Source organism: Dinoponera quadriceps, unplaced genomic scaffold (assembly GCF_001313825.1).
Source record: "Dinoponera quadriceps isolate SergipeBrazil2010 unplaced genomic scaffold, ASM131382v1 scaffold690, whole genome shotgun sequence".
In the NCBI taxonomy this organism is placed as follows: Eukaryota; Metazoa; Arthropoda; class Insecta; order Hymenoptera; family Formicidae; genus Dinoponera; species Dinoponera quadriceps.
The window spans coordinates 569,862-583,011 of record NW_014555275.1 but is presented as its reverse complement, the minus strand read 5'-3'; the positions used below and the strand labels follow the sequence as shown (position 1 = coordinate 583,011).

General features: G+C 48.0%; 1 protein-coding gene across 5 annotated transcripts in view; it reads right to left on the bottom strand.

Annotated features, from left to right (window-relative positions):
* The window catches only part of LOC106743733 (neurexin-1), a 305,519-nt gene extending 293,020 nt beyond the window's left edge, over positions 1-12,499 (bottom strand). For all 5 annotated transcript variants that reach the window (XM_014617872.1, XM_014617873.1, XM_014617874.1 and 2 more), the window contains exon 1: positions 10,307-12,499. In XM_014617872.1, the coding sequence (XP_014473358.1) occupies positions 10,307-10,921 (615 nt within the window). In that variant the 5' untranslated portion in view covers positions 10,922-12,499. The remainder of the gene's footprint in view (positions 1-10,306) is intronic.
* Between the last annotated feature and the right edge of the window lie 651 nt (positions 12,500-13,150).

Genomic DNA, 13,150 nt, shown 5'->3' with positions numbered 1-13,150 from the left:
ATTCGCGTTTGTTTCGCATGCAATTTTTATGTAATAATGAACGCCGCGACATCTCTCTCTCTCTCTCTCTCTCTCTCTTTTTCTCTCCCCGCGATTGTCGGAGCAAGGCGACCGCTCGCGGAGTTAGCGAGGTGAATGTTACTTATTTATTTCCACCTGAGTTCCCAGGTTGATGAAAAAATGAGGTAGAGGAAAGCAAATCTGCGTAAATTTCGTCATGCAAACTGCGATCGAGTGAAATCAAATAAAAATTCAGTAAAAATCGAGTCTAGTCAACGAGGAATTCGAATTGCAAAATTCAACCAACGGTGAAACAAAACGTAATTGTATGTGTGTGATACAAATGATCTTTCAATTACCAAACGGCTGATCTGACTGCATAATACGAGTAATTTTACCTCCGGTGGAATGTTAACTAAATCAGACGGATAAATTCGACCAAACGTGTTCAGTCAGTTTCACGATAGTCTCATTGAACTAAATTTCGACCTCGTTTTATAGAAACGAGAGATGAAAAGATCACGAAAATTTTGCTGGAATAATCGGAGCAATTATAGTTTGTCATATATATTCGATTCAAGATATCTCGACTGGTCTTTTTTTACACTGTAATTACATTTCTTCGTTTTAGTCGCATCTCTTACGCTAGATTTTCTCGTTCTCTTTCCCACTCTAACAGCTAAATATATTCAATTTTATTTCGTGTGAGAAATACGTGTAAAAAAAGAGAAAAAAAAAACTAGTGCAGTTGAAACAAACAGATCTATCGAATCGTACTCTCGTAGAAAAGTTATCGCAGCCTCGCGCGGCGATAATATCGTCCCCGCGAAATTATCCCACACGGCGAAGCTCGCTAGCGTCACGATAATTTGGTGCCGCATCTCGTCCGTTTATTGCAGCATACCGTTTGACAATGGAAGAAAACCGCTCGGCTTTTCCGCTTCCGCTCGTTACGCTCGCGGCTGGACGAAACGAGCGTCGTTTCGGGACGCGAGAGGCCTGCCTGCAGGATGGCGCTACGACGGGGTGGCGCGATATATACGGATATACCGCAAAAATGCGGTATATTATTTTATCGCACATAAAAATGATGGGTGACCGCGTACTATTTTCGTGCGTGTGAAACGTTGACAGCTAGTACTGTGAAATTCTTTCACTGTGACAAAGAATAGATAACATCTGGAGTGACTTTTGCCAAACTTCGATCAAACTGACAACGAATAACTAAAATGAATACTAAATATAACTAAAACTAGCAAAGAGTAACTGAAACTAAAATGCTAAAAAATTTTATTAAAACATATAGAAATTATTAATTTTTTTTCGTTGCACGATGAATTGCAAAGCTAAAAATTGACTAACGCCAATTTTTAACTATGCAATACATTGTCCAACGAAAAAATGAATAATTTCTACATATTTTAATAAAATTGTTCAACAGAAATAATATTTGTCTCTGATAACGCTTTAAATGATCGACTAGACTGATCAAAATTTGATAAGAACCGCTCTTAGTTTTTCTCACATATTTTTATGTACGAAAGACAGCCACGACGAGACGCAACATTCCGACCAAAAATACCGGAAAAAAGAGAGAGAAAGAGAGAATGAGAGATTCGGAATACTAGAGAGTGAACATATTACGAGAACGAAGAAGGTACGCCCGGGTTTGTCGATGATTTGCCGAGCGGTCGCGACGCGGAAGAATGGAATTGCTTTCCGCTTCCGGCGAAATTCCCGTCGTATTCCCAGGACGCGCTACTTCCGCCATATCCCCGCCATATTCCCGGGACACGGTACTTCCGGCTACAGTCGCGCTGCTGATTTCGTCGGATAATCTGTAAAATCGGTCGCACCGTCGAACACTTCCTCCCTGATAGCTGTAGCTCGGAGCAATTAGCGCGAGTGGCGAATCGCAAGAAGAAGGCGAATCGATTAATTATCTGACCGTTTAGTGAAAACGACGTCGAGAAAGGTGTCGTCCGGGCGACGAAAGAAACGATCTCGCCGTATTAAATTCCCATTGCGTCATCACCAAATAGCTCGAGGGTGAAAGAAAGGTAGCAGTCATCGTCTAAAGAGGGACGCAACACCGAGTGCCTCCCCGGAGGAGAGGAATGAGGTATCGCTTGAAAGGGAACTCAATGGCAATCGAGAGGCGGCCTCTCCCGCTTTCGGATACATTCCACGATCTCCTCCGACCTCCCTCTCCTCCCGACACTCGCACGCGTCTCATTGTTCGCTCTTTGAAAAATCCTTCGAAGTGTGAGCGCAATCTGGTGCATCGGGATGCGCGAGGTCGTTCTTCTCGCTCGCGCCAATAACTCGTGTGCGAGAAGTCGCGAAGAAAATGCTCTAAATTAACAGCTAGACGACTAGACGGTTTTCTTTTTGCGCGAACCGATTTATACCGATTATAACCGATTTCGTTTGCTCGTGTGGTGTCTCGCGAGTTTTCAGACCAAACTTAGAACATGGACATGTGATTCTGATATATTGGAAAATAGGTTGAATAATTTGTTACACCGAGTTATTTGTGCCGCCGATTGTAAATAACCGATAGAATTACGCAAACAATCATGACACTTTTTAGTGGTGTACACACACACACACACAGTCAGTGGCCGAAAAGTTGCGGCATTTTCTTTCCCTTTTTCTCCCCCGAGTTTCGCAACTCATCCGTATCTGATAGGAGAATCTGTTGTTTAATAATTCTCAAAAGATTTATTTTCCCATCGGTTATACCGGATACCGTTCTGAAGCTCATTGAGGGGGAAATGTTGCGACCTCTTTGCCGTTGGCTATGCACGACCGCATTTCAGAATATCAGCGTACCCAAAGTTGTCAAGCTTGGCAGAACAAAATAAGCGAGAAGTTTAAACTTTCACGGGGGTATCGTATCCCAACCCCAATATCCATTCTAGCGAGGCTGAGACTGTTTCCCCGAAGTGACGACGTGATCGTCACCTTAAAAATTTCAGACGACGACGACAATTCGGATCTTTCATCGCTCGTGGCCGTTTGCTTTTCTTTTTTTCACGGAAGATTTACGGTCGATAGGAGGGAAGGACGACGCTTTATTCGCTCGCTCGATCCACGCCTCGCGATGATTAAGTCGTCCCCGGGGGTTTTATCCTCGAAGGGCGGAAAGAAGTTCCACGGGGAAGACTTCAACTCCCTCTCTCAGTCTAGGACCGAAGCGTGGCTTTATCTTCGATCGCGCTTCGCGCCACGATGCGGTCTCGTTTGCGCAAAGTCGAGCGGGATAATCGATACGTCTTCGTCCGCTCTCGCCACCTAAAGCCACCGCGGAGATGCTATTTCTTCGTCGCGAGCCTTTGTTCGTAGCCGTGCGAACCTTTATTACAGAGCGCGGGACGCGGGGCTAAGAGCGATTCGCGGAGGTACCGTTTCTCTTTCATCGCTGCATAATTATACGGGCAACCGTGAAAAATACGTCGCGGTAACCTGCGACCGCAAAGCGTCGCGTAATTGCGACCCTAGAAGCGCCCTGAAATAGATCGTCGTAGCACGTCCTCTCGAAGGATCAATGAAAATTACCGCGTCGAATGCCGTAACGAGCATCAATGGCCGACATTGTGATATGCGTCTCATTATGACACTTAAAGTATAAATAATGAAAATATAATTATAAAATTAAATATATGAAAATCACGGTTCACTTTTATCTGCGTGCTAGCTCGCATCGGTTTTCTCACTTCCCTTCAATGAATATCTCCGAGCCTTTGAACCTTCTTGTCTTTTTGATAATTAATTGCGTTTGAAACATACGACCGATAGAGAGTCAATGTGAAGTGTAAGAAAAATCACATCGTACGAAAATTGTGCTAAAATAACACGTTATTCATCTAGAAAAAATCTTGGTGATGACGCTCATTTGTAGTGTCCAGTGTCCAGGGCTAGAAATTATATTCGAAGCTTCGGCTCTTCGAAGCTTTTGTATGTGCTGTGAATGTAATTTTTTCTCGCATTGCATTGTACCGTTACTTATTATGGCAAAATTTGCATTTATTTTAAAATAAAGTTAATGAAATTTGTTATTTATTATCTGTGCTTCCTTCATCCACTTTATTTAAAAATGGACAAATAGAAATCTCATAATTGAATCAAAGTTATTTACTCAAACAACACGTATATCTAAAAGACGTCTTTATAACGTTTTCAAATGCCTTAATGTTATCTAGGTTAAACTGATAATCTGTAATTGTACAATATTTTCTTGCACTTTCCAAAATTAGTTCTATTATTCCCTCTGGTAAAATAGGGTCAGTTTGATCCCACGGCTTCGTTTATTTTACAACGTGCACGCGCTGTTTCTCTTCTTAAGGAATATTTCATGTTATTACTTACTTCTTTTATCCATTTTATTGATTACATGAAATATGAACAAAACAGCATGAGGTCGGATCCGATTCGACCTTCCTGGATACGTTGAAAATCCACTTTGCCATTAAACGGTTAACAGCTTCGATATTTCGAATCTTCGAACAGAGTTCGAAGCTTCAAATAATTCAACTTCGAATCTTCGAACTTTGTCGTCAAATGTCGGATTATACCGAAGTTTCGAAGCTTCAAACATGTGGAGTAGACTATCTCTAGTCCAGTGTACACTTTATTAATCGATTGATGAAAACGAACGCCGACTTCCGACATTAAGTCTCGAATCCGGAAGCAGGATCGACACTAATCGTCGTGACCTCATGACGACCACCCGTTATTGCATCCGAGGCAGACGCGATCCGATATAAAATTATCGAGTCGACGATGCGATTTCCTGAAGGACGCATTTAATGTGCGCTAAAAGTTCGCGATCGCGCAACATTAACGGCTGACCGTAAATATCGTGTAACCGAGATTATAGCGTGTGTCGGAAGGGAGGGGGGAGGGATGACTTTGAATCGATTTCCGATCGACACCCCCGACACGGGCACGTCCAGTTGCCGCCGGCACTTCTTTCAACGAGAACTCTTAACAGGCGAGGACATTGACATTGCGTTTCGAGTCTCAGGCGCGATAGCTGTCGCTGCCTTTTCGCGCTCGATTCGTTTTCCCCTTTTTTCGCACGCGAGCTGGAAGTATCGATCGGCCACGTGCGATTCTCGCGTGTAATAACGCCCCGAATAATAATATAAACGTTATACGATGCAAAAACTCCGCGACGTGAGCTAAACCATAAGTAATTTAGAATGCGCTCAGTGGAGTGCGTGCGCGCGCGCTTATTCGTGATTTGTGACAGCACTACATCGTCAACTGTAAATCATCGAAAGGCCCTCGTGTCAGCGAGGATTTTTATTTCTGGCAGTTGACGCGAACCGGGCTGGCCGTTACCCCCCAGTTCGACAGAAATTAATTCACTTTTACAACCACTCCCCTTACATTTGCGCTTCTACTCCACTCGGCGCATGTGTGTCCCAAACTGCCCATTTAAATGGACGCCTGCTGCTGCGCTATCCGCGGTACGCTCACGGCCGCGCGACCTGTGCGTACCGTTAAAGACGAAAGTGCGTTTCAATGGCAGCAAAAAATTATGCCCAACTGCGCCGTGCACCGTTACAGTTGGATTTGCAGCGCGCAGATATTTCATTGATGATATAGTAATGATTATTTGTTTACCTATTTATGTTATGTAAATATATATTTATTTACATATTTTTTCTAATAAATAAATAAATAATAATTTTTGGTTATAAAAATCACTTTTGGGTCATAAGAATCAGAAATGGTCGTTCCTTTTCTGGCTAATGCAATCAGATTTTTCTTTCGTGTAGGAATAAAATTTCATTTCACCGCATTTGAAATAAACGTTTTTGTGAAATAAATCTTATATTTCACAAATAAATTTCTAAGCCTTTTTTTCTCAGTGGAGAATCCGGAGAAATATAAGCCAATTATCACGAGTCTCTTCGAGGCGGTCCTCCGTCATGTGTCAAACTCGAAAAGAGGATCCACGTCACGCAAGTATACCAAGCTTGCGGCATAAAATATATATCCGCTCAAGTAGTTGTCAGAGCGTGCGATGACAAATGATGTAATGATAACGTTAATAAATACGTAAAAATAGTTCTTATTTAATGGAGAGACTCGGGAGAGCGGATTAGCCGGGAAACGGACGCGCAATAAAAATGGACTAAGCTTGAATTGTTACAGGAACACCTAACTTCGCGCTACACAAAATTCCACGCACCCCCTTCCCCTCTCGCGATTCTGTGTTCTTTTTATACGCAAGAGAACACGACGTTTATCCGTATGTACGTGTGTTCGCTCGTTAACGTGCCGTCTCAATATGCGTTTCGTTATTTTCCACAAACGCGCACGCGAGCATACGAAACTCACCTCGGGACGTGAATTTTCGTTTAACCACCTTCATTAACGAGTTTCTCGATTAATTATCGCGCACTGAGCGTTCCAGCTAACGCGCACGCGTTCGGCCGAATGTCATTGCGGCCGGAAATTACTTTAACTCCCGTTGAAGGAATGGGAAGCATAACTGTCGACAAGCCCCAGCTATCGCTTTGATTGAGCGCTCGAAATTTAAGTTTCCTTAGTTTCCGTACAAATTTATTTTGAATATAGATTCGCATCTCTGGTGATTATGCGCTGACGTTTGAGTCCTTTGTGATAAGTTTGCACGGAAAACAGAAGGAAATGGGACACATACGGCGGAGGAAAAATGAAAAATCCCGAAAACGGACGAGCGAGAAATTTTGTGAATTAACTTGATTTTTGTTTGATATCGTGATTTTCTATCCAGGAAAACAATCCCCGATGTAAGAGTTCCTCGAACCATTTGACCGTGTATCGGCACTTGCGCGCACCGACAACGATTCAAATCACCGTGATAATTAGTCGCGCCAGGAGCATCGCGTGGGCACAATGCCAGAGGCGCATTAAGTAGATTCGCGATTACCATAGCTTGTCATCTCGAGTGATCAACGAAGATTAACAACGATATCAGCAGCCGACGTTCAAAAACGGAAGCGTCAGAGAAAACAGTCTTTCCGCAGCCGCAGACAGGGAACGTTATTAAATGGGAGGGGAAGAAAAAATAGGGAGAAGCACAGCACACGCGCGTTGTCGCCGCGATTTTTATCCCTTTCGTCGAATCACAACCCCAATTCTCCCCGTCCGTCCGTCGGCTGTTTATGTAATTCATTTTGTACGCGATACAGTCGCGCCGAGGGTGTAACAGGTACGAAATAATTGCTTCCTACGACTAATTGCTCGCTTTTTCCACGGTAGCCATTTGTAGCGGCCCGGTCGCGATCGCGCTTATTCACCGGCCGGCGCGATAATCGCTTCTCGTGCAGTACGTACATTACGATGTTAACGACGACAGAGAGGCGAATATTAATACGAAGCAATCAGTAACGAGGCGGAAATGGCGATTTTCTGCCAGAGACACGGCAGACCGTTTCTCATTTCGGGGGTTTATCTTTTCCGCTCGAATAATGCGAGAATAATACGAGAGAACATTCATTCGTTCGTTCGTTCTAAAAAAAAAAGAGAAAAAATAAAAAACACTTTGTACAAAAACGATAGTTATATCTCGCGTTTCGGTCACATTTCTTTTCTCTCTCTCTCTCCCTCTCTCTTTCTCCCTCCCTCCTCCTCTTCTTATCAATTAATAAGCGTAGAATTACCGGGCAAAATAGAAAGAAGAATAGAAATTAAACGGCAATAACACCGCCCAATTTCTTGCACGTTGATAAATCTAGGTTATCTATCCGTGTTGCGGCGATGTCCCGTATAGATGTACGGAGGACGATAATGTCGACCGAGTTACATCGTTGCACCGGTAATCGCACGACGATCCTCCTGACGGATATTCTCGATTTGTCGCCTTATCTAATCGCGAGCGGATACGCGCCCGTCGTAACCACGTGTGGCCAATCGAGCAGCGAGGTGACTAAATTTACGAATACGATATCCTACTCAAACTGTGATCGCGCGTGCTGTACGAAACGCGCCGAGTCTACGAGCTAGCGAAGTTACTCCCTTGATTATGCGTTATGAAAAAAAAAAACGATCCGTCGAGACAAATCGAACCGAGTTAAACGAACCTTTCCCGATTAACTAATTTTTGCAGCGCAAATTCCTACGTCGGATTGTTGTTCCGGCTTGATTTTTATTTGATTTGACTCGATACTTAGTCGATTCTCAGTCGAGTTTTAGTTCCATCAATCTTCCACACTCGACTAAAGTTTGCAGTTCAAATTCCTACGTCAGATTGATGATCCAACTCGATTTCTACACAACTTGACTCTACTTTTAGTCGATTTCCACTAGAGTTTTCGTTAACTTTTTACCGATTGACGAAAAATGTTGTAGTTGAACTTTCTACGTCAGGTTACCAATCGAACTGGCTTTTTATTCCGTTTGACTCGATTGCAATCTGTCCGAAAATATTTGCGTAATCCAGAGACCTGGTTCTCTTTTATTCGATCCCTTTTTCCCTTTTCCTTTTTTCAGTGAATGTTCTCTTATCTAAAAATACTCGATATTTCCTGTTTATCCCGAGATTATTCTTTCGAGCGCGTTTATCTTGCGAGTTCCGGCCGACGTAACGACACCGGATATCATCGCGTATAACGAGCACGTCCGAGCTGGCGCTTGCTAAACACGAAGATTATTTTCGGAGTGAGATACAAGATTCCGCGGATGCTCGGACAAAGCGAGAAACATATCCGAAGGAGTAGACGTAGGAATTCTTGGCGGACGGCCATCTGGAGAAACATGAACCGAACTTAGTTTCTACGGTAACGCGTAGTAAATTCCACCGTGAAGGAAGGAAGGAGGGTGCCGACGGACGGACGCATCGGAATGGAATGTACCGTGGATCGCGTGCGCGAAAGAAACCTATTCGAATAACAAATGTTGAGTGCTACACGGGCTTAAAACGATCGACTGATACGTCGCGTGCCAGGGAGGCGCGCGTTTTCGCGAAGATTCGAAGGAGCGGAGGCTGTCAGGGCCGGCTTATCCGTTCGCTAATGATTACACGCAAAAATCAGGAAAGATGTCCCTCCCGGACAACGGAGAGGGAGTGTATCGATCGTCGGACGATAAAGCAGGGGGGGGGGGATAATAGCCCTCCGAAAATGGGAAGGGTTTATTTTTAGTCCCTTGTGTACGAGAGATTCGCGAGTAGGGAAAGTCTCGATTTTATGCTGACGCGCCGGGCGCACGCGCTTTTCGCTCGGAGGAGGAATTTCTCGATGAACCTGACTCAGCTATCGGTCGCGCGGTGTTGCACGCCGGTCAACGGCACCGATATAACCACACAACGACACAACGGGGCGGTTGTGCTCCCCCGGTCATCTTGCGTAGCACGAATCGCGCGCGCGGGAGGAGAGTCTCTCCGGGTCGGCGCGCCGATATTTTTCCCCTTCGCCGTAAACGCGTCCGCGAGATTTGTGGCCGTTGGCTGAATCAAACTGTCGGATGACTCGTAAACGGCCAATCGCCCTATACCAATTTCGCCGGCGACCTTCGATCTCTCGCGGGCCGCACGGCCCTTTTCCTCTCGTCTCGTTTCGGCTGCCTGTGTCACGACGTCTCGGGATACTCCTGCGCCTGCGGGAATCTCGCGGAGGGAATGAAAACAGGGGAGAACAACGGGGGAAAATCGGATGAGCAATAGCCAACGCGAGTGATACGACGAGTGTTTCATTAAAATTACACACATTGCGCAGTTGTGCCATTTTAATGAAATACTCGCCGCGCCGTCTGCATCACGGCTTTTACTTGCTCGATTTTCCGCCCTTTTCTCTCCCTGCTGAGAGAATGGGGGAGAAAGGGAGGGAGAGAAAAAATGTTTAATGCCGCTAAAATTACAGTTATTCTCGACCATATTGTTCTGTTGTTTTAACAAAAGGGCAGCGGTAGCAATACGCTTATAATGTTATTATCATGAAACACTACAGTAGTATTTGCTATGCAAAAAAGCTTCTCCCGACTATAATAATTTCATTGTGCAATTATAGTCGCAAATACTAGAAATGCTTTCTTCTCCGTGCTTTTGCGATCGTACAATCGACGAGCCTGGACGTAATTCGGACGTCTCACGAAGAGAGAGAGAGAGAGAGAGAGAGAAAGAGATTCGCGCGCGCCAACCCCTCCGACTGCAATCGTTTCATTGCGCGCGATTGTAGGCCGAAACACCGGGAACGCTTTCTTTCTCCGTGCTTTCGCACACAATCGACGAGCTTGTTAATTCGGCCGCTCTGGCGAAGAGACTCGAACGAGCAAGGTCCGCAATCGAACGCGAGAAACGCGCGAGACATACCTTGGCGTCCCGGCTCTTCATCTCCTGCCTCCTGGGCACGGTATTCTCGCCGTCGGCGTACACGAGATTCCTAATATATCCATTGAATCTGGGCTCGAATATCACGCTGGGCAACGCCAGCAGCGTGAGCTTGCTGTTGTACCAGCTGGGCATGCCGCCCACGTAGACGTCCGAGTTCCCGGCGAGCTTGCCGAACTCAAACTCCTTGCCGCGCGACGTCGAGACCGCGCCGACACCGTCCACCGTCAGGGTGGTGTTCTCATTGCACCTGCTGATCTGCACCTTGTGCCAGTGGCCGTCGCCGAGGTCGTGGCCGACCGTGACGATCTGCGCACCGCCGCCGAGGTTGTACCTCAGCCGGAGCGCGCTCTCGACCAGCTTCACCTCGAAGAAGTCGTAAGTGCCGCCGTCGTCCGTGTAGAGCAGCAGCCCGTTGCCCTGCTCGGTCTTGAACTCGAACTCCAGGGTGCCGTTCAAGCCGGCGTTCCATTTGCGGAATTGCGCGTAGCTCGTCGCGGAGCCCTCCAGCAGGAAGGAGCGTGCCAGCTGGCAGCGCTCGAGCAGCAACAGCAGCGGCAGCAACACCAGCACCACCAGCAAAGACGTGGGATGCATGATTACTCTCTGAACTGGCCGCTAGATCCTGTCCATTCGGCCGTGTTTCGCGTGGGCCGCTTCTCGTGTGTGGGTCTGTGTGTACGTGTGAGTGTGTAAGTGTGTGTGTGTGTGTGTGTATGGCGCGCGCGATAACGTCACGCGCTCATACGCATCCCGCGGAGCAGCTCGGAGCGTGGGTGCGTGACCGCCACGTTGTGCCACCCGGCTGCATCCGCACACGTGAGAGCACGCACGCGCGGATCGCGTGGGTGTGATGCGCGGTTTGTGAGCGTACGCGCTGGCTCGTGCCCGATGGTTTCGTCTCTCTCTCTCTCTCTCTCTCCCTCCCCGCTCCCTCTCTGCCTTTCCCTTGCTCTTTCGCTCTCTTCCGGCGCGTAAATAGGCGTCTCTTCGATTAACGAGGCGATCCCCCGAGCTCCCTCGCAACTTGCCACTGAACGAACTCGGGAGAGTCGTTCTTCCTCTCGGGAGATCGACGAATCAGCCGCGATTCCACCGCGTCGACTACCACCTGCGAGCTGACGCTCGCATTACGAAAACGCGTTCGTCCCTTGTCCTTGTTGTTTCGCTAAATTCGAGGCTCCCTCCTCCTCGAGATGACTTGCAGAGACGGCGAAGACGGTAATGAGGACGTGAACTGATCTCCTACTTCTTATATCCAATAGGATTACTACGATCAACTCAGCGAGACTCGTCGATCGTTCTTCGGTAAAAATTGATATTTTCCGGATATGTGTGGAATTTCAAGTTCGATCAGTCGGCTGGATGCAATCCGCGAATCCCCACCTCGCGAGAGCACTCGGTGAAAACGCACTGAACACGCGATGACGAGAGAATCGGCACGGCACCCTCTTCCTTCCTCCCGCGATCGCTCGGTCGCTTCGCAGACGAGAACTCCCTCGCTCTTATCGCATCCGTGTGTTGCCTGTGTCTCCTGCGTGTTTACTTGAGTACCTTCGCGTCGGTACGAGGAAATGGAAATTAAAGAAATCGGAGGAAAGATCGAGACGGTACTTTCCTCTCCAAAATACTTCGACGAAATTCCTCTCGTCCGCGAGCGCCGGTGACTAACGACTCCCAAGAACGGAGATCGTCGATTTCGCTCAAACACGCAGTAAAGCAACGGACATATCGACGTTTCGTCGACGTTTCGCCAGGCAGACTTTCCTCCTCCTCGAAATGCCTCGCAGGACAGTCACGATTCTCGAGACCCTGGATGGGCTACTTCCTCCCCCGACTTATCCCAATAGGCCGTAACATCGGAGATGGCCTTCGAGTCCGCGCACGAGGATCTCGCACTGACGACGCGAGGATACGAGAAATTCAGCGACCCTTAGGAGATCATCGACGCGATTCCCGGCCGCGTTTCTTGCCACTTCGACGTTTCTCTCGGGAGAATCCCCGTGAGTTGATCCGTCGTAACAGCCGCCACGACGACGACGACGACGACACCGAGGGAGCCGTGTCGCGTGGGGAGAGCGCTTACTCGAAGCGCGCTGCAACCCTCGGGTCGCAGCACGTCGCGTCGATGACACACTTTCACCACTGCGACTCCTCCGAACGGAAGGTGCAGGCGCGCGCGTTTCCCGACCACGGCTAGAGACAGAGAGAGAGAGAGAGAGAGGGAGAGAGAAAGAGAGAGAGATAGTCGCGCGTCGGGAGTGTCGAGCGCGCGCGAGTCCGTGGGAATCGCGAGGGACGTCACCTAACCTCGAGCCTCATTTCCGGCACCTGGCGAAGGTCACACCGGACGGAGGGTCCCAGCGACAGGCGACACGACCTCGACCTAATCACGCGATGAGCACTTTCACCACACACCGCGGCTCTCTGTGCCTCCCTCCCCGCCGCGTGGCGAGACGCAGAATCGCGAGAGACCGGGGCGGCTGGTCGCGCTCGGAAGCGGCGACGACGCCGTTCTCCGCTGCCGAGCTCGTGGTGCGCGTTCAATGGCGCCCGCCACACAACAGTCCCTTGCGGCACGCTCCGGTTAAACAAGCATCAGACACTGCGGCACGCTCGCTCACGGTCGGTATGTTCGAGTCCTCCTCGAGTCGGCGGTCCGTTCATATCGCGATCGATCCGGCGGTCGTCGCGCGCTCCATTTTTCTCCGTCTGTCTCTCGCCACCTTCGGCGGTAGTTCCGGCGAAAGCGCGGACATGCAGCGAGAACGCGCGCACCAGTGAGATTCCCTCCTCGTCCCGCGTTCGCGCTGCCCTCTCCTCGTG